The following is a 22056-nucleotide window of genomic DNA, read 5'->3' as shown; positions in this document are numbered from 1 at the left end:
GAGTTGCTAATTGCTTTCACATAAATATCTGCAAATAACAGTAACTAAATCTTCCTTGCCTGAAACTAATCAATAATACAAGTGTTATGGTAATGTTCATGTTAATGTTTATATGTTGCCTTTGTTTTAGGTAATTCAGAATTAGCTGGCCATGCTGTTGGTTTGTATACATTGCTGGGGAATTCAATCTAGGGTCTCAGCATGCTGAGCAGAGTATGCTGCCACTGAACCACATCCCAGTCCAATCATTTACAGTAGAGAGTTACTATAAAACGTCTTCACAGAGTTTGAATTCTGTAAGCATTCACCAGGCCGTAGCTATACTGGAAATATTGTTTGTTACTTGAAAAGTCTTTGTATAGAAAGATCATACTGTATTCCTCAGAGGAGATTCTGAAATCTTTTCTCTGTTATGGCTTTCAAATGGTCTGTGCTTTAAAAGTATGAACACTGAGCTAGCTAGTGTTTACCTGTTTCTATACACAGATCTCTCCCTCACAGTTCCCTCCTTTTCTGGATGCTAGTAATTCCCAGAGATGAATGGAGGGCTCTGTTCCTGCCTAGTTTCCTTTACAGCCTCCTAGTGACCAGCCCCAGTACCCAACATCTAGAACAAATTTGCTCTCCTGTGTTCCCCACCACCTGTTTCCTGGCTTTTCTGTATACCACAGTCCCTTCTTCATGCCTAGTATATAGGCATGTTGCTGGATAGGAGACTTTAAAGGAATGTGGAACTTGGCTTTCATGCCACATAAGGACTGCCTGTATTTTTTTGCTTAGCTGAATTGTATAATGTGGCTCCTGTGTGACTTACTGTTTCATTAATGAAAACAGGCAATCATTTAACACTGATTGCAGTGTCAGTCATTCTTCAACCTCTCATTTTAAAAGCTTTTATTACTTTGAATCTGTAGTGCGGGACATGCGCTCCATGCAGCACCATGTGGGAGGTCTGACAGCTTGAGAGAGTCATTTCTCACATTTCACCATGTAGGTCCTTGGAATTTAGCAAATGTCTACAGGCTTGTTCACAGGCATCCTTACCCACTAAGCCATGTCACTGGGCCCTACCTAACATTGTTCAGGGTTCATGGATGCCTTTCCTAAGTGCTAGTCCCCCAACTCCTATTGAATTTGTTGGCTTTCTTACCCATCTATGAGACCCTAGTTAGTGTCTTGGGCCTTTATATATCCTAGGACACTTACTTTAACAGTCACACAGTTTCATAGCTGGAAGGATCGACTTTTACCCATGCATTCCTCCTACTTGCACCTATCAATATTCTTGGGCTTTTAAGAAATACTGTCTGGGGCTGGAGAGATGGCCCAAAGGTTAAGAACACTGACTGCTCTGCCAGAGGTCCTGAGTTCAATTCCCAGCAACCACATGGTGGCTCACAACCATCTATAATGGGATCCAATGCACTCTTCTAGTGTGTGTCTGAAGACAGCTACAGTGTACTCACATACATAAAAAATAAACAAATCTTAAAAAAAAATACTGTCTGATAATGATAAAATTTTTGGATTTAATATTTTATATTAGCAGGTATGTAATGGAGAATCTACTTAGATCTTCCAAAGTTTTTATGTACTTGATAGTACAAATTCATATCATCCATTGTGGTGAGAATTGTCCTAAGATCTAAGTCAGAAACTCCATTGCTAGCAAGCATTGTGACTGTGGAGAGCCAGTCTGTTTCCCCAGTTTTGAATCTCAATTATTCAGTTGTCACAAGGAAATATTGGTACCTTCTCATGGGCAGTGGGGGGAATATAGCAAAATAAAACTCAAGCTTTTTATAATGGCAAAGCATTCTACACCTACCCCTCATGGTGGCATTTTGCTCTTAATAGGTAGTTTTAAATGTAGATTTCATAGAAGGGGATAGAAGAGAGGAGTGGAGAGCTCTCTCTACATTTCCCCAGTTTGAGCAAAACTAACTAGCACCGTTACAGAAAAGACTTGGAGGGCTGTGAATTTTAATGATGAAGAGACCTTTGAAGTAGAGTGGACACAGCAGTGACAGCAGAGGTCACGTGTGGTAGATAGGGCAACGTTTAGAGAATTCCATTCTGCCCTCACCTTAGAAAACTGCCTTTCTTGAGTGTTCCATTTAGATTTTCTCACCACTGCAGAGAGGGTTTTCAGATACTTTTGGAGCACCTGGATTGTCCAAGGCAGTTTCCAGATCATACAAACCAAAGCCCCCCAGTCAGACCTCACGTGGACTAACAGTCTGTAATGTTGTACAGAGCTGAAAGGAACGTAGCAACTGAGAGCTTCAACTTTTCTTGACCTTTAACAAAATCAGAGCACTGAGAAATGCATTTACTGCAGGGGTGCCACCTAAGGGAAAGTCACTACTCACTAAAGGTGGAAGTCTGGACCTGAAGTTGTAAATTCAAAGTAGAATTTTTGGTCGTATCTTAGAAGGTACGTACATATTCTAGTAAAAGGGCAAGGCTGTTTAAAAGGACAAGTTTCATAGATACTTTTCTTGTGCTGTGATAAATACTCTGCCAAAAGCAACTTCAGGAGTCCAGGGGGCTTATTTGGCTCACATTTTAGGTAAGAAAGTCAGGGCAGCAGGAGCTTGAAGTAGGGTGTGGAAGACACCACATCCCAAATCAGGAAGCCAACAGCAAAACCTGCTGTGCTAATCTCTTTTTCTCTTATTTATTTATACAAAGCAGTATCTTAGACCTGGGAATGTGGTGCCACTCACAGTGGGCAGGCCTTCCCCCCTCAGTTAACTGAATCAAGTTTATCTCTCATAGGCATGCCCAGAGTCCCATCAAGGTGACATTTAGATTAGCCATCACAGTGACAGTGTAAAGACAGTGTATGTACTGTAGTAGGGAATTAAAGTCATTGAATAGTTTATTTGCTTACTTACTTTCCCATATAAAGTCTGGAGATAAGTAGTGTCTTAATTACTTTTCTATTGTTGTATTCAAACACTATGACTAAGGGAATTTATAGAAGGGTTTATCTGGGCTTACAATTTGAAAGGGAAAAGAGTCATCACTACCATGGTGGGAAGCATAGCAGCAAGCACCAGGCACGGTGGCCAGAGTACCTGAGTGCTTACATCTCAAACCACAAGGAAACAGCAAGAGCACACTGGGAGGCTTTGAAACTTCAAGCCCACCTCCAGCGATTCACTTCCTCCAACAAGGTCATACCTCCTAGGCCTTTCCAAACAACATCACCAATGGGGACAAAATATTTAAATGCCCAAGAATATAGGGGACATCTCATTCAAACCAACAGAGTCTACTCCACCGCACTCATCGTCTCATGGCTGTATCATAATGCAAAATTCATTCCGTCCAACTTCAAAAGCCCCCATAGTCTTGCACAGTCTTGAAACAGTTTTAAAGTCTAAACTCCAAAATTTCTTTTGAGACTCAGGCAGTCTCTTAACTGTAATGCCTTCCAAAATCAAAAAGCTAATTACATAGTTCAACATACAATGACAGAAGATACATATCACCCTTCCAATAGGGAGAAATTGGGGCATCGTGAGGAAATACAGTACCAAAACTCAACAAGTCAAACACTGACATTTCTGGTTCCATATCCAGTGTCAAAGGGCATAGATGGCTCGGTCCATCTAGCTTTGCCCGACTCTAACTACTTCTAAACTCACTTGGGCTGGTTCTCCTCTGCATACAGCCACCACACCTGGCTAAGTCAGCACTTTTTGAAGGGAATGTCTGTTCTGCCATGTTGAGTATAATGCCAATGTTTTGTGTATTTTTCAGAATTGGAACAGCTGCCCTGGCAGTTCAGGTTGTGGGCAGTAATTGGCCCAAGCCACACTACACTTTACTGATCACGGGCCTGTGCCGGTTCCAGATTGTGCAGGTCTTAAAAGAGAAGCCATATCCCGTGGCTGAAGTGGAGCAGCTGGACCGACTTGAGGAATTTCCCAATACCTGCAAAACCAGGGAGGAGCTTGGAGAGCTGTCGGAGCAATTCTACAGATACGCAGTGCAGGTGAGTGGCTTCCGCTTTCCTTTAAACCTTTCCTGCTGCTGCTTTGCTGTCTTGAGGGCAGATAACTCTGTAGGCAATGAAGCTGTAAGGCTATAGAGCTGCATATAGTGAAACAGTTTTGTGGTATTTTATAGCGTGGTCCAGTTTGCTTTTGCCTTGGGTTGCACTTGAATCATCCTGGGTGTATTGGCCAGCTCTTTCTCAAGGTGTTCTCAAAGATAGGACTACTTCTTTATAATTCCCGTGCCTCCCAACCTGGTAGCTACTAAACATAAGTGATTTGTTCTAAAATGGAAGTACAATAGACTTGTTTCTAAAGTACTAGGCAGAATAAAGAAATATGTTGTTTCAGGTCCAGGTCATGTGGCACGAACCTGTGAGGGACTGTGAGGATGAAGCCACAGTGGACAATTTTAAGTATGGTTCACCTTTGGCCTGCTAAAATCCTGCGAAGGAAGCATGCTGTGCTGTATATGAAGTAATGCACTTCTTAATTCTAGGTGTCAAGTGTTTTATCAGCTCTAGATAAAACATTTCCACTCTCCACCTTGTTTTACTTAAAAACCATAATAAGAATGCAAAATTGTATCATTAAATATAGTCTTCTGCTTCTTGGTTGCTGTAATCTACTACCCTGACTGAATCTGTGAGGACTAGCTGGTGTCTAAGGTCTTGATTTTTGACACCACTGATGACTGAAGTCCAGAGCTGAGGTGCACAGCCTGTGGCACCTGCACTGATGGTCATTCTAAATAATAGTCACTCCTGATGTGGTAAACAGTAATAGAAACATAATTTCTATTTAGAGTTGTAACATCAGGGCCAAAGGGAGAATGTACTAGAAGAAAGAACTTGTGGTATGTGAACTGGAATAGGCAGTGTATCTTAATTGTATGCCCAAGGCTGGGGAGGGAGGGTTCTCTTGAGGAGAGAGTTCAGATTTCCTAGTACTGTAAAGGCTCTTTACAAACCTTGTCTCAGGCTCCTCTTGCCTCTAGTTACTACATAGAAAACAGTAGTTCTAGCCATACTGAATAGCAACAACAACAACAAAGCCCCACGTTCCTTATTTTCTTGTGATTTTTGCCTCTTGTTTTTCTTTCTTCTCTGAATGGTAGGCTCTGTGTGCTTTGCATCTGCTGTGTGCTGTTGCTCTTCCTTCCCTGGGCCTGCTCAGCTGGGCATCATCATTCCTTATCATCTTGTGTTATAACTGTCCTACAGACCTGTCTGTCCTCCTACAAACCTGAGTCCCACCCTGTGTCAGCTGTCCTGCATGAGTGGTAAATAGTTTGTAATCACAGGGCTTGGGGAATGGATTTAATTTCTTTGATTCTGATTCTTTGAATTTTTGGTTTTTTTATGGCTTTTTTATTTGTTTGTTTTAATGTATTTTTTCCACCTAACATTATCTTCATGCAATTGTACTTTAATTCCCCTGATTCTTGGAAAGTAATGGGTAGTTTCCTTCATTACAGTATTTTCAGAGCTATTTAATTAGTCCTGGCCCATGAAATCCTATTAGAGTTGTTTACATGAGGATTTAATATATCATTTGTAAATTAGATAGCATGAACAAGGTTTTGACAATTAGCCAGGAAACAGAACTTGTGTAACAAAGGCTTATTTTTTTGTTACGGGATTGTGACTAAACCTGTAGGGGTAATGACCCGGCTTCCAGTGTCACTTAAGGTCCAAGGTAGACTGGAATTAATCTCTAGTTTTCTTCCTTTTGCTGAGGCAGAAGAAGGAAATCTGGCAACTCTTTCAGTGACTTAGCATTTCTGCCCAGAGGGAATGTTTCAAAGATCAGTATAAGACTGCAGCTGCCCCTGTATTCAGGGGAGGTGAGAAAGAACAGGCCTACTGTGTGCCCACAAAATAGGGAACCTGTCCACTTGTCCTAATAACTGTGACAGTTGCTGGAAGCTTATCTTCAGCTTAATATGTTGTAATATTCTAGCATGGAAGTTTTGTTTTGTATATGTCCACCCCCCAGCTAAAAATATCAGTGTGCAGACCAATTAACCCACATAGTACACTAAAAATCAGCATTTTAACTCCTAATTGGCTGTCATATTAGCATCAACTATGCTACCAATTTCCAGGATCTAATTATTATGTTGTAGTTACATAGAGAATGTTCTTTTATTAAGAACAAGAAGCATGGTCCTTACAGCTTACATGTAGTGTGTCTGGGAAGTGCACAGAGACAAAGCAGATGTCGCAAAATATGAAGAATTGGTGAATCTAGGCAAGGAATACAAAGGATTCATCATAATCTTCTTATAATTTTGTTATGAATTTGAGTTTTAAAGTCATAGAACAAATTTACAAAGCCTTGTGCAAATTTTAGTATTAAATACTTAACTAACCATTTTTTGCTTTTCTTTTTTGTTGTTTTTGTTTGGTTTTGGTTTTGTTTTTCGAGACAGGGTTTCTCTGTATAGCCCTGGCTGTCCTGGATCTTATTCTGTAGACCAGGCTGGCCTTTAACTCAGAAATCCTCCTGCCTCTGCCTCCCAAGTGCTGGATTTAAAGGCATGCGCCACCACTGCCCGGCTAATATTTTTTCCTCTCTTCCTCTCTCTCTCTCTCTCTCTCTCTCTCTCTCTCTCTCTCTCTCTCTCTCTCTCTCTCTCTCCCTCTCTCTCTCTCTCTCTCTCTCTCTCTCTCTCTCCCTGTGTGCGCACGCACACACACACAAGCATTTGTGTGGGATCAGGAGCCAGTTCTCTCCTTCTGCCACATCCTCAGGTCTTGGGAGTGGTGCCTGTACTTGCTGAGCTATCTCTTGGACTCTCTGACTTCTCCTGTTGCCTGTTACATGCCTACCATGTATGAATTGGTGATCTTTCAGAAAGGTGCAGACCCACATGAAACCTGTATGACAATCTGGTTATTTTAGCTCACACATGCCACTGCTCCGTTTCATTCGACTCTTTTTTCTTCCTTTAGTTGGTTGAAATGTTGGATATGTCTGTCCCTGCAGTTGCTAAATTGAGACGTCTTTTAGATAGTCTTCCAAGGGAAGCTCTACCAGACATTCTAACTTCAATTATTCGAACAAGCAACAAAGAGAAGCTCCAGGTATGTGCTCTTCCGGAATGTCGCGGGCAGTCACTTGTCATTTAGATCTGGATGATTCTTCCATCTTCACCTTTATAAACACATTCTGTAGACTCAAAGAAGTAAAGTGCTGTAACTTAAAAACTGACTTCTGCCAGGCATCTAAGCTCTTGGGAGGTAAAGGCAGAAAGATCAGAAGTTCAAGGTAATCCTTGGCCACACATGGAGTTCAAAGCTTTGGCTATGTGAGATCCTCTCTCAAGAAAGGAGGAGAAAGAAGTGGGAGGTGGAGAGAGAAAATATGAACTGATTTTCAAAGGTGATTACTTTTACCAGGTATGGTAGCACGTACCTATAATGTCAACACTCTGAATCTGCAGTTCAAGGCTAGTGTAGACTACATAACCAGACTATGTCTCAAAAGCAAAAACATGCAAAACAAAGTTTGTGTTGTTGTTTACACAATCAGTATTTGGGGGTAAGGGTGCAATCAGTAGTAGTGGTCAGTTTAAGAAAACAGAAAGCAAAGAGTGATCTTTAAGGTAAATATTTAATTTTTAAAAAATGTTCGTATATGTGAGGTGTATAAGGGGAGGTCAGAGATTGATGTGGGTGCTTTCTCCGTCACTTCTTCCTTCTTTAGACAAAGGCTCTCACTGAACTTGAAACAGTTTGATTGGCTAGACTGACTGACGGTTGTATGGCTCTTTCCCTACCAACCAAGTGCTAAGATATGGAGGGGAGCCAACATACCCAGATTTCACATGGCTGCTGGGAATCCAGACTCAGCACCTCAACTGATAGGCCCTGGTTGGGTGCAGATACAAAAGGTAGAAGCAGGAGAGAGCAGGCCTGTTCAGGATCACCTGGCTGCAGCGTTAGCGAGCATGGTATCCTGATGGAGTACAGAGTAGCAATTGCCAGATCAGACTGACTTTGAGATCTGTTAATCGTGTGGAGAAAAAAATAATAATATTTTGCGATTGCTCAATGGGTAAAATGCTTACATGCTGTGCAAGCATGGGAACCTGAGTTTAGAGTCTTAGCACCCACGTCAAAGACAGGCATGGAGGTAAGTGTGCACCGCAGGTGACGCAAGGATCCTGGGGGCTCACTGGCTAGTGAGTCTCTAACCAAAAAAAGTGAGTTCCCGGTTCACTGAGAAATCCTGTCTCAAAAGATAAGTTGGGAATAGATAGAGGAAGACATCTGACATTGACCAACTTTGGCCTCCATGTACATGTGTGGACCACACACACACACACAAACCATACATGCATACACAAATTAATATATTGAATCTAGAATTTGCTGAGATCTAAAATATGTATAGACTAATTCTCAGAGACAGTTGACATCAATAATGTTTGGCACTTTCTTTCTTTTTTTTTTTTTTTTTCAGAACTAGGATTGAACCCAGGGTCTCACACATACTAGGCAAGCACTCTACTGTCATTCTATGTGGCCAGCCCTATTTTTCTATTTTGTGTTATAAAATACTGTCTTATTAAGTTGCTTAGGCCCTTGAAGTCACTATAGTCCAGGTAGGACTGGAACTTGAGATCCCCATCCCTCAGTCCACCAAGTAGCTGGGATTACAGGCCTGTGCTACCAGGCCCAGCTATATGTTTAGTTCTTGATCACAGGATATATGACTTCATTTTAAAATAAAAATCAATATTTTTGTTTGTGTCTTGTAAAAAGTTTTCCCATTTTTCTTTGCTGATAATATGGTTAATTTGGTGGTGCTGGCCATGACATAGCATTATTCTTATGATTGTTAGAGGAATATACACTGAAGGAGGAGGCTGTGGCTGATCCAGACAACAGTGTGACCAGGGTACACCAAGCACGTGAAGTAGCTGGAATGTAAGAGGGTCAAGCTGAAGTAGAGGTGAGGCCCAAGACAACACAGAGTGCCTCAGAACTACTCCTTAAACAGTTCTACCTCAGCAGCTTAGTGATCACTGCCCAGGCCCTGCCACACCATCCTGATAGGGCCACAACAAGGCCAGAGCCGTGAGGATTTTAGTTTTACCTTTCTTGTAATTTAAGGTACTAATGTAATCTACTGCTTGTATGTAAAACATGTGCTTCTGGAAAGGGCAGTATTAACCGACCAATGCTTCCTAGATCTTAGATGCTGTGAGCCTGGAGGATCGGTTCAAGATGACCATACCTCTGCTTGTTAGACAGATTGAAGGTCTGAAATTACTTCAGAAGACTCGAAAACCTAAACAAGATGACGACAAGAGGGTAAGTCTTTCTCTTTTCTTTCCTGTCAGGGTCCTGGTCTGTCTTCCAGGCTAGACTTGAGCTCAGGGCAGTTCTCTTGCTGTAGACTCCAGAGTAACAATATTATAGGCATGTGCCACCATACCCAGCTTACTCTTTTATTACATGGCTCTTTCTGTAATGATATTTAGCTCTTTTTAGGAAAGAAACACTTGAAAGCCAGGTGTGTGTCTATTCCTAGCTACTAGGGAGATAGAAGTAAGCTGATCCCTTGAGTGTAGGAGATGGGAGCCAGCATGGGCTGCACAGTAGGAGCCTAGCTCCCAGTAAACAAGCAAGCAAGCAAGCAAGCAAGCAAACAAACAAAAAACTGGAAGAATTTGAAAAGAAAAAAGACAAAGTTCATTGCTTCTGAGAAGATCTAGGTGTCTAGGGTAGTTCCTATAATTGCCCGGACTTTATTTTAGTATATAAGCCTCAGCTCAGTTCTTACCAACAATCCCCAAATGATAGTATATTATTTTCCCCTAGTAAAAGTTGGAGTTAGTTCATGATACTAATGAGTTGAAAATTCAAAGAACATATACCGTACCTTTAAAATATGGTAGTAAGATCATGGGAAAAGAAAATATAAATAAAAACCATTTGAGGGAGGGAAAGTCTGTTTGAATTAGCATAGAAAAGGGTTTGGATCAGAAAAATAACAATTTTAGCATGACAGTAGAAGCCAGAAGTTCACAGAAGCACTGTAACTGGTGAGGGAACAGTGAAGTTAACAGCCCCTTGCTGGAGAAGCAGAACATCATAGGCAAGTAAGCAAGATGCCACTCACCCGGGACGGGTCAGAGACAGACAGAGTTGAAGTTAGTGTGGGAGGGGTGGAAATGCTAAGAGACATTTGCATATGGGAGCAGCACTGGTAGCCACTGAGTGTCGGTGGCAGTGCACAGGAGAAAATGCACAGGACACTTCTACTTGCTAGTGTTGCTTGTAGTCACTTCATGTCTGTGGTGTGCACACCTTGTCCAGTGTGTGCTGGTCTGCTTTAACTTTTGTGGTATGAATGTGTACATCTGCCTCCTAGTAGCTCTAAATCTTATTTCCCAAAGATACAGACTGTAGCCATAGGGTGTTTATGTAGCACCCACCCTTGCCTTACCTTAGCCTGTGTTTCCTCGACCACCCTACTCTTCCTCATTTTCTGTCTCCCACTCCCTTATCCTCTCCTTCATCGCTCCTTTTTTCTTTCCTTTCTTGTTTGTTTTATTTTTAATATTTTTGAGACTGGGTTCACTTTGTTGCTAGGCTGCCCTTTAATTCTTAGGCTTCCTGAGTCAGCTCAGTTTGTTTTGGCATATACTTTCTACTTAGGTTATAGCAATACGTCCCATCAGGAGGATTACACATATCCCAGGAACTTTAGAAGATGAAGAGGAAGAAGAAGATAATGATGACATTGTCATGCTGGAGAAAAAAATAAGAACATCTAGTATGCCAGAACAGGCTCATAAAGTCTGTGTCAAGGAAATAAAAAGGTAAAAGTTCATTAATGTTTTTGTTTTGGTTGGTAATGTTAAAAATTATTGCTTATGGAAACTTGATTATGCTCCCTCAAGTCACAGACTAGAAGCTGAGTTATTGTTTATTCTTTTTCCTTTCTTATGCGTGATCAGTTCTTCGACCACCTATGCATATTCATTGCCAACTTTTGTCTTTATTATCCTTCCTAATCCTTTTCCTTTTAAAATTTTACTTATTTTTTTTAATTTGTATGGATAGACAAATTTTTCTGAGGCAGTCAGAAGAGAGCATTGGATCCCCTGAGATTGGTGTTACAAATGGTTGTGAACCATTATGTGGGTGCTGAGAATCAAACCCTGGTCTTCTGAAGGGCAGCCAGTGCACCGAGCCATCCCTCCAGCCCTCCCTCCCTAATTCTCTGATCAGTGGAATGCTTTCCCTCTGTCTCCGTTGCTTTTCATAGCCTGAGTCTTGAACATTTATTTTCCTCGGTTTTTTTTGGAAAAGCTCTTTCTGTGTAGGTCAGGCTAGCCTTGGCTTTGAACTTAATCCTCCTGCCTCACCCTCCCAAATGAATACACTATAGGCATATACTACCATGCTCACCTAAGAAAACATCCATAAGACTTCTGAATTAACGCCACTCTCCCTAATCTTTTCCTCAGAAACTGAAAGGTTATGTGTGTGTTCTACTTGCATTCTGCTCTCACATCTAACTATTGTAGCTGTCTTTTTCAGTGTCTAAAAGAATTGTCCAGATTTCTCACTTTAGTTACAGTGTTGTACATAGGTCAAGGTCTGTGCTGACCTTGTTGTTCTGGGGGTTAACCTTGGGCCTCGTGGCCATTAAGTGTGTGCTCTACTACTGTGGTGTAGCCTACTTCTGTTGTTTTTGGTTCTCATTAGATTATAAATTCCAGAGGACGGCTGTGGCTGGAACCCAGCAGTAGCATTTTTGCCTGTTACATACAAGACCCCAGGTTCTGTCCCCAGTACTGCAGTGGATTAGTTAACTCTAAGGGACAGGGACATTCAGTTTTTCCTTATACAAGCAAAGTAAAGGAAATGGTTGGATTGTACATCCAGGATAACCTTGGAGTTTACTCACCTATTTTCTGTACATAAAAGAAAAAACCAGCTTGTTAGCCAGTTCTTTAAAACTTATGTTCAGGTTTGAAAAGTATGCATGATAAGGAAACATGCTTGTTTTTTCTGTTATTGTGGAATTACTGTGTTCTTGAACCTATTGGCTACATATTTTTTCCCCACAGACTCAAAAAAATGCCTCAGTCAATGCCTGAATATGCTCTGACTAGGAATTATTTGGAACTTATGGTGGAGCTTCCTTGGAACAAAAGTACAACTGGTGAGCTTATAGTGTCATCTGCTTCTCAGTCACAGTCACCGGAAAGCTCGTGCAGATATCATTGTGCACATTCCGTCAGGACATGGGGGTTCATGCCTACATTCCTGCACTCTACGTTAAGAAAATATCTCAAAAACCAAACAATAAATTATTTTACTTTTAATTATTTTGAGACCACTTTACTGAGATGTAGTGGCAGTTGCACACATGATTACGTCTTTATGAAATTCAGAATACCATTCATGAAGTCATCAGCGTCACCTGCATTGTCAGTGTGCCCATTACTCCCACAGTCAGCTCCCATTCGTTGTGTTCTTCTTATTCATGTGTATGGCACTCAGAGAGGGAGAGGTGATACAAACATGCAACACATGCTTTTAGCAACATTTTAAAAGCATTTCGTGTATACAGATGTTTGCCTCTACGTATGTCTGTGCATCACATGTCTGCAGTGCCCAAGGAGGCCAAAAGAGCTTTGTCAGATACCCTGAGACTAGTATTACAGAAAGTTGTGAAAAGCTCTGTGGGTGCTGGCTCTGAGCCTGGGTCATCTGGAAAAGCAGCCAGTGCTCATAACTATGGCGTCATCTTTCCAGCCCTCTTCTTAACAAATTTTGAGTTGGTTTCGTTTGGCTTTTGAGACAGGGTCTCAGTATGTAGCTCTGGCTGTGCTGGAATTCACTATGCAGATCAGGATGTCCTCAGATTTACAGAGACCCACCTGACTCTTTCTCTTAGCAAATTTTAAGAATACAAAACATTATTGTTAGCTTAGAGACACTGTATGACATAGTAGATCTCCAGAACTCACACTTGTCTAACTTAACACTAAGACCATTTTACTGTTACCCTCCCATACCCTTCCTTCCCCAGACACTGGCAACCACTGTACTCTGCTTCTGAGAGTTGTAAATTCCACACAGTAAGTGCAAGCATGCAGTCTGCCTGATCTGGCTCATTTCTTAGTGTAATGTGCTCTCTGTATTGAAAGTCATGAGATTTCCTTGGTTTTGTTTTCTTTTGCTGTATTGTGTTGGCTTTTTTAAGGCTAAATTATAATAGTTACGTGAATATAGTACATTTTCTTCATCTCATTTCAGTGGACATTTGAACGGCTTCCATTTCTTGGGTATTATGAATAATATCACACTGCATCTTGTGTTAGCATGTAGGTACTCTCCAAGGTCCTGATTTCAATCATTTGGGCATATATCCAGAAATGGGGACTGCTCAATCATATGGTAGGCTTATTTTTAATTGCTGAGAAACCTTTGTACTGTTTTAATTCTGGAGTTATCGATTCATATTCCTATGATAATAGTGCATGAGGGCTACTGTTGCTCTATATTTTAACTATTACTTGTTATAATGTGTTTTATTATTTGTTTGAGATGGGGTCTCACATAGGCCAGCTTGGCCTGGAATTCACTATATAACTAAGGAGGATTCCCCTGCCTTCCACCTATATTGGGGCATACTAGGATTACAGGCTTGTGCCACAAGACAAGTCTGGCTATAATTTGGTGGTTCTTGTCTTCCTTCGTTTTATTTTAAGTAGCCATTCTGACAGGAATAGAATGATATTTGTTGTGCTTTATTTTAGCGGAGTCATAATACATAAGCTCCACCTGGCCTCAGATTCATGGGAGTACTCCTTCCCTGGCATCCTATACTGGAATTGCAAGCATGCACACCATACCCAGCCTCTTGATTTTGATGAATTACTCCTGATGTCATTTCAGAATTATCATTGCCAAGAACGGCTCTCGGGCTTTCATTCAGCTGCATGCACTATCCAGTTCTCCCTGCAGTATTTGTTATCCTTTCCCTAGAGTGCAGTCTTGCAGGCCTCATTGAAAGTTAGTTGGCCCATATGTATGGGCTTATTACTGCGCTCTGTACTATTCCATTTTGTGAATGTTCATTTTTATGCCAGAGCCATACTTTGAGATTATTGTGTAACCCGGTTAATCTGCTTAGTGCTGTCACTGTGCACATAGGTGTAGGGCCATTCACAGAAGCATGAGCAACATACCAGTGGCCACAACCCCAAGGAGAAAATTATGCTTCCTCTCAGTAGTCTGGGCACCTTATCCTGGGTCAGCTCCAGCCTCCTTCCTGCTTCCACTCTGCTCATGCACTGTGGGGCTGCTCATCTCGGGTACCTTACCTGGATCAGTTTTGACTTCCTGCTTTCTTGGTCATTTGCTTCCACCACAATGTTTGCTGAATTTTTATCATGTAAAGAAAGTGAATTTTGTCTAATATTTTGCTGCATTTATCGAGATGATTGTATAGACTTGTCTTTCATTCAGCTAATGTAATATGTTACATTATTGATTTGCATATGTTATTATCTGTGTAGTCAGTAAGACATCCCATGTGGTTATGGCATATGAGCCTTTTAATGTGTTTTTTAGTGCAGTTCAGTATAGGAAATTGGCTAAGTGAGTATGAATAGTTGGATAATAAACTCTAAGGTACCCACAAAGTGTTGCTGAAATGTATATTTTCTATTGAAAATTGCTTAACAGATTATATGAGGGAAGAAAAGAAATGCACTTTACAGAAAACACTATAAAGTCTCATTTTAAAAAATACATGTGTGATCTCACATTCACAACACATCCAGACTGTTAGGAGAATGAGGTCATAGGTATCTGCTTTCTTCTTTTCATTAGTGTCAACATTTGGGGGTGGAGCATATATAATATTACTACTAAATAAGAAAATATTCTTTAAGTTTTTGAATTTTTGTTGTTACTGGGAAGGGAGTGATGTCGGTGGATGACTGTATGGAGTTGGTCCCCTCCTTCCACATTGGTGGGGATTCTGGGTTGTCAGGCTTGTACAGCAGGCACTTTTATCCCCTGAGCCATCTTGGTTACCCACCAAAGAAAAAATTCCAACACAATAAAATAAATAGAAACTGTATCCCCCAGAGAAATAATGTATATGTAGAAAATCATTGCACACGACATGATTTGAGCATGGGATTTTAATGGTTGGAGTTCTCTGGAGACACTAAATCTTAAATAGAACAAGCCAACAAAATGGAGGATTCTGTCTCAGCCATTTTTCTATTGCAATGATATGACTGAAAGCAGCTTGGGGAGGAAAGGGCTTATTTACTTTACAGCTGTTAGTTCAAGGAAGTCAGGAATTGGTGCAGAGGCCATGAAGGAACGCCTGCTCCTGACTTGCTCCTCATAGCTTGCTTAGCCCACTTTCTTATAGCATTCAGGGTCACGACCACCAGCTGAGGAGACACGGATTGTGCTCTCCCACGTCAATCAAGAAAATGCAGCATAGGCATGCCTATGGTCTGATCTTATGAAAGCATTCTCTCAGATGAGGATTCCTCCTCTCAGATGACTCTAGCTTGTGCCAAGTTTACAAAAGAAAAACAAAAAAACCCCAACCCCCTAGTTTGCTTAATACATTTGAAGACAGAGTGATCTAAATCTGTTTTTAATCATTTTTTTTCTAAATCATATTCTGGTAAAGCTTGAAGAGTTACTTAAAATTTCAAAGTGCTGAAATAACTCCTATTGGATTGTTTGACAGACCGCCTGGACATCCGGGCAGCCCGGATCCTTCTGGACAATGACCATTATGCCATGGAGAAACTAAAGAGGAGGGTTTTGGAGTACTTGGCTGTGAGACAACTGAAAAATAACCTGAAGGGCCCAATCCTCTGCTTCGTTGGCCCGCCTGGAGTAGGCAAAACAAGTGTGGGGAGGTCAGTGGCCAAGACTCTGGGTCGAGAGTTCCACAGGATTGCACTTGGGGGCGTGTGTGACCAGTCTGACATCCGAGGGCACAGGTAACACATTGTTTTCTGCCTCCTCTCTGATTCTGCCTTTTGACTTATGCTTGACATTTTTCAGAAGACTAACTAGTGTATGCCTCAGCTTGCTATAGTCTTGCTTGAGTAGAATTATAGAATTGTAATTTACTTTGTGATTGGATATTATGTTGACTTTCCACGTAAACTCTGGCCTAGTAGCATTACCTAAGTAGTAATCATAACTCTTAGCGTTTTAATGAGTAATTGCAGTGCTGTGGGCGGATATGAGGAGGTGAGTGATCTTTGAGAGGAACTTTATTTTGCCTGTAGTCTTTCTGTTATGAAAACCTGGCTGCACTAAGGAATGTTAGCATAACCATTACAACTTACCCTTTCATGTTGATTCACTTTAAAAAAAAAAAAAAAGCTGTAAGAATGTTATTTTGGCAGCCTACACTATTATAATCAGATGTGGTTTTCCTTTCCACTGTTTGGTTCTGTGGTTCTCCCTGTGGACCTGACTAGAAGAGGCTTTAGGGAAGCCTAGGTCGATATGGTCAGAGGCCTCTATGGCAGTTGCAAGCTATGAAAACACACAGCTGGAGTATATGTGTGAGAAGTGTGGGGAAACTGCTGCGTGCCTCAGCAGTGCAGCCTAGCTTGCAGACAGCATGAAACGTGAGTGGAAGAATACAAGACGTCATTTTTCACGTCTTATTTTCCCAGTGATCTTTTGACAGGAATCACTGACTTTATATAATGATGGGAAACAGAAGAACTCTTCTTCAAGAAATGGTTATTTTTCTGGATCCGGTGGCCCATGCCTGTAATTCTACCCCTTGGGAAGTGGGAGCAGAATGGCCAGGGGACTAAGGCAAGCCATAACTATATACCAAGATTGAGACTAACATATCAGACTCTGTTTTTAAGAGACAGACAGACAGACAGACAGAGAGAGAGAGAGAGAGAGAGAGAGAGAGAGAGAGAGAGAGAGAGAAGAAGGAGGAGGAGGAGGAGGAGGAAGAGGAAGAGGAGGAGGGAGGAGGAGGAGTAAGAAGAAGAAGGAGGAGGGGGGAGGGAGAGAGAAAGAAGAAAAAGAAGGAAGCCTATTATTCTCTCTTATTTGTTCATAAGTGAAGAATGTACATTTAAAAAGCGTGCAAAGATTCTAAAAAAGAATGAGAGGACACATCAGGCTAGGGCAATTGATTTGGGACACTCTTTCTGGCAATTGCAAATCTTTTTCCTGCCTAGACTATCTTGTTCTCCTGAGTGCCACTAGAGGCTGTAGTCCCCTTTCATAATGAAATTAGCACTTTTATTTGCAGACCAGCCTTTTTAAATTTATTTTTAATGTGCATTGGTGTGTTGCCTGTATGTATGAGAATGTCTGAACTGGAGTAACAGTTGTGAGTTACCATGCAAGTGCTGGGAATTGAACCTGGCTCAACCTTGCTTCTTTAGAAGAATCCTCAGTGCTCTTAACCCACTGGGCCCTTAAACAAATTTTATTCTAATTTTTATGGGATTATTACCTTTCTTACTGAAGCAAAATACTGTGTGTCTCACGGGGTTTAGGTGATGTTAGGGGAGTTTATGTTACATGTACCTGATAGATTGGAACTTGTCTTTGTTTCTTCCTCCATAGTGCTTGTAATGTTCAGTGCTTGGCACACAGGCTGCAAGGCTTATCCAGGTCTACACTGATTTAAACACATCTCTTGGATTTAAGCACATCTCTTGTTAATTTTTTTATTTATACATAAAGTTTGTCACTGTTTTCAAATGAGTATTCTTTAAAACTTAGCTTTGTTATTATTTTAAATCTAAAATAAAATAATCTCAGGAGAACAGGTCTAGGTTTTTAAGTGTCAATATGGCATTTTATAGATTTTAATCTGATTTTTAAATTACATTCAAAGCTATTTATCCTATTCTTGGTATTACTATTTATTTAGCAGAATTATGAAAAAAATTGTTTCTTGCAAGTAGTGAATATATACTATCATGGGTCTTATCACAGATTGTGTGTGTGTATGTGTGTGTGTGTGTGTTTGTGTGTGTGCCTGTGTATATGTGTGTTTGCGTGTGCGTGTGTGTTTGTGTGTATGTGTGTGCCTGTGTGTGCATGTGTGTGTTTGTGTGTGTTTGTGTGTGTGTGTGTTTGTGTGTGTGAGCATGTGCGTGTGTGTGTGAGTCTGCGAGTTTGTGTGTGTATGTGCACGCGTGTGCGTGTGTGTTTGTGTTTTGAGATGAGAGTCTCATATAATCCAGCATGGCATTGGACTTACTGTATAGTAAACTTCTTAAACTGAAGATATTCTGCCTCCACCTCCCAAATACTGGGATTACAGCCATTCGGGTCTCATCATTTCTTACAGACATTGAATTTAAACACATCTCTCTTGTAAATTTTTACATGTAAATAAAATTTGTCACTAATTCTCAAGTGAATATATTTTGTGTATTGCATGACTGTACTGAGAGCTAAACCTATGGAAAGTTAAAATCTATGATCCCCATTGCCTCAAGTATTTGTTGCTATGAGTTCATTGGAAATGGACAGTACAGTGTCTTAGTGAGGGTCTTGCTGCTGTGGACAGACGCCATGACCAAGCCAGCTCTTAGAAGGACAACATTTACTGGGGCTGGCTTACAGGTTCAGAGGTTCAGTCTGTTATCATCAAGGCAGGAGCATGGTAGCATCCAGGCAGGCATGGTGCAGGCAGAGTTGGGAGTTCTACATCTTCATCTGAAGGCTGCTAGCAAAATACTGACTTCCAGGTAGATAGGGTGAGGGTTTTAAGCCCATACATGCCCACAGTGACACACCTACTCCAACAAGGCCACACCTTCTAATAGTGCCACTCCCTGGGCCGAGCACAGACAGACCGTCACATAGACTGTGATTGCTGTCCTCTCTTCCAAAGCATGTTTAAGTTTGTTTGTCAGTTTAGTTGGACTTTAAATATACTTTATTGGTTGGTATTTAATTATGTTCTTTTTTTTTTTTTTAAAGAATTATTTATTTATTTTATGTATATGAGTACACTGTAGCTGTCTTCAGACACACCAGAAGAGGGCATCAGATTTCATTACAGATGACTGTGAGCCACCATGTGGTTGCTGGGAATTGAACTCAGGACCTCTGGAAGACCAGTCAGTGCTCTTAACCGCTGAGCCATCTCTCCAGCCCTTTAATTATGTTCTAAGCATGTGGTTTCCATAGTTTATTGACCAGTACAGCAATCCACCCTTGTGCTGTTGGAGATTACAGTCACCCTCTTCTGAATTTCTAAAACCCAGTGATTGTTTTTCTTTGAAAGCCTGTTGGAGCATCATGCACAGTGGGGTGAGTTGCTGAGAAATGGAGACACTGAGGGCAGATTGTGGGTCCCTGTCCCAGTTATGAACTGAAGGTGACTGGAAGCAGCAGAAGGAGCAGGGTAGGGCACAGCTCTGGTGTCCCCTGAGGACATGTAGTTCTGTGTGACAGTGGAAGACATAGGAAACACCCAGGCCTTGGCATTTTAGAGCTGTGCATATGCTCTCTATTGGTATTCATGGGAAATTGTGTTCTTAGTAGGCACCACTGCCCTACAGTCGGGATAAAAGGGAAAGTGGCTGCTTTGTGTTGTCTCCCTCACTGGGTCACCCTTTTCCCATGCATGGACTTCCAACCATTCGCTAGTTGCACCTGGCTATAGACAAAGAAGGTGCTAGTAAGTCAGGGACTGGTTTTTAAAAACAACCAAAGACTATGTTTTTAGTAGTTGAAAAATGAGGTGAGAGGGGGACAGAGGAGAAAAAGAAAGGTGCCTTCTAGACACACCCAGAGATGTGCCCCACTGGTCTCCTAAGTGACCCTAAGTCCAGCCAAGCTGACAATGGAAATTAACCACCACACACTCTTACCCATTGGCCTGTCACTGGATGGGAACTCTGCTCTGCTGTTTCTAAATCAGGGGGCAATTGTCGGGAAGATATCTTATAATACATTCGATATATTAACTGATTTTTCTTTTTCAGTGTAATAAAATCAGGAATTTTATTGATTTACACTTATGTATTAAAATAGTGACCTGATGAGAAGGAGCATTTTGTTTTCTTCATCTTATTTCGAGTGGCTTAAAGGAGGCATGAAGTAGAACTTAGCTGTTAATTCACTCAGGCAGTTTTAATGTTTTTCTTTCTGTAAGTCACAAAATGCCCATTCCTGTTGTTGAGTTAATAGAAATTCAGTATGAAGTAATTTCCTGGGGGATGAATTTTATGAAATTGTGTTTGCATAAATCTGTGTTTTTTGTTTTTGTCTTTTTCTATGTGTATGTATGTGTGTGTGTGTGTTGTGCGTGCATACAGGTATGTGTGTTCTCATGTGTATGGACACACGTGTGAATGAGTGCATGTGCATATAGAGACTCCAGGTCGATTGTTGAAGGGACTCTGGCCAGCTCAATCGTGACAGACTTGGCTCTGGCAAGCTTTGCCCTTATTCCCCCATTCCTTCAGCCTTGCTCAAAACCATTAGATTAAATTCCTAAAGCTAGCCACCAAGGTCTGTTCTCTGATTTGGTCACTTCCTCCTCCTGAGGCTGACTACCAAGGTCCAGCAATCAAAAGCCCCCTTAGGCTCACCTAAGTAACATGCCCAATTAAAATTAAATACCTCATCCTCACATGGGGTTTCCCATTTTGCTTTTATAAACCACCATTTTCCTATGGGCCACCTCTGTCTTCTCTCTATCCAGAGGCAGTTCTTTGTCCTCTAGAACAAATACCCCTCCTTCCTCTCCCTTATTCCTGTCCCCTTCTCCCTTGTCCTCTGTCTCTTGTCTTTGTCCCTTATTCCCTGCCCTGTCTGTCTAGAGCAAATAAATCTCCTTTGTGCTGAGAACTCAGTGCTGGAGGTCCTGAGCCAATACTTTTCCTTTCAGTGTCAAGGATCTTTTTCAGTTCCCTCCTACCTTATTCTTTGAGGCAGGATCTCTCTGTCAGACCTGAAGCAGAGCTTGCCAGTTAGGCTAGTTTTATTAGCCAGCTTGCATCAGTGATCTCTTTCTACCTTCTGAGGCTGGACTGACAGACAAATGTCATACCATCTGGCATTACATGGGTTCTGAACTCTGGTCTCTTGTTTGTGCAGCACTTTAATAGTCTCCCCATCTCACAGCCCATAAGTCTGTTTCTAATTAGTTATTCTTTGATTTAAAAATAACACTATCCTTACAGTATATCTCAAATCACTGTTAATATTGACTTTTTGAAATAACTTTGCTACCTACATGTACAGATAGTAAAGTTCTGCTGTTGTAAGATATCATGGGTGAATTTTAAAAGAAGATGAAAATCCTGTGACTTCTATGTTGACAAATTTTCATCTGTAACTGAAATAGGAAATTTATAAATAAACCATCTATTTCTCTAAAAGGCAAAAATAGATGTGTCAGTAGGTTCTTTTTTTTTTTTTAAACTGAGGTACAGTAGATATACTTTGGCGCTCATACCCTCCTCACCACCTGCCTTTGCATATAGCTCTTTTAAAAGATGTTTATCGTTAGCCCCCTTGGTGTCTAATATTGACTATCAACTTGACAAGATCTAGAATCATATAGGAGACAAACCTCTGGGTATTTGTGCAAGGAAGTTTCTTGGTTGTGTTAATTCAGGTAGAAAGAGCCAATCCAAATCTGGGTGTCACCATTTGGAAGGAATAAAAAAGAGAAAATGGGACAAGCATGGTGGTGCTGGCCTTTAATCCCAGCATTCAGGAGGCAGAGACAGGCAGATTACTGTGAGTTTGAGGCTAGCCTGGTTTACAAAGTGAGTTCCAGGATAGCCAGAACTACATGATGAGACCCTGACTTAATAAATAAGTAAATAAAATAAAAGTGACAGAGCAAATTGATGTCACTCTGCTTCCTGGCAGCAGATGTACCATGATGAGCTGCTCCCATGCCTTCCTTACCATTATAGACTGTCTACTCCTCCAACTGTAAGCCGAAATAAATCCTTCCTCCCTATGGACTGTCTACCCCTCCAACTGTAAGCCAAAATAAATCCTTCCTC

General features: G+C 41.2%; 1 protein-coding gene across 1 annotated transcript in view; it reads left to right on the top strand.

Annotated features, from left to right (window-relative positions):
* Lonp2 (lon peptidase 2, peroxisomal) overlaps positions 1 to 22056 on the top strand; it is a 92668-nt gene that overhangs the window by 4357 nt on the left and 66255 nt on the right. The window contains exons 2-7 of the mRNA XM_028755484.1: positions 3772 to 4006; positions 6965 to 7096; positions 9209 to 9331; positions 10682 to 10845; positions 12103 to 12197; positions 15765 to 16023. Of these exons, the coding sequence (XP_028611317.1) occupies positions 3772 to 4006; positions 6965 to 7096; positions 9209 to 9331; positions 10682 to 10845; positions 12103 to 12197; positions 15765 to 16023 (1008 nt within the window). The remainder of the gene's footprint in view (positions 1 to 3771; positions 4007 to 6964; positions 7097 to 9208; positions 9332 to 10681; positions 10846 to 12102; positions 12198 to 15764; positions 16024 to 22056) is intronic.

Source organism: Grammomys surdaster, unplaced genomic scaffold (assembly GCF_004785775.1).
Source record: "Grammomys surdaster isolate TR1022 unplaced genomic scaffold, NIH_TR_1.0 126063, whole genome shotgun sequence".
Classification (NCBI taxonomy): domain Eukaryota; kingdom Metazoa; phylum Chordata; class Mammalia; order Rodentia; family Muridae; genus Grammomys; species Grammomys surdaster.
The sequence above is the reverse complement of the archived record's forward strand: the minus strand, read 5'-3'. Positions and strand labels throughout refer to the sequence as shown.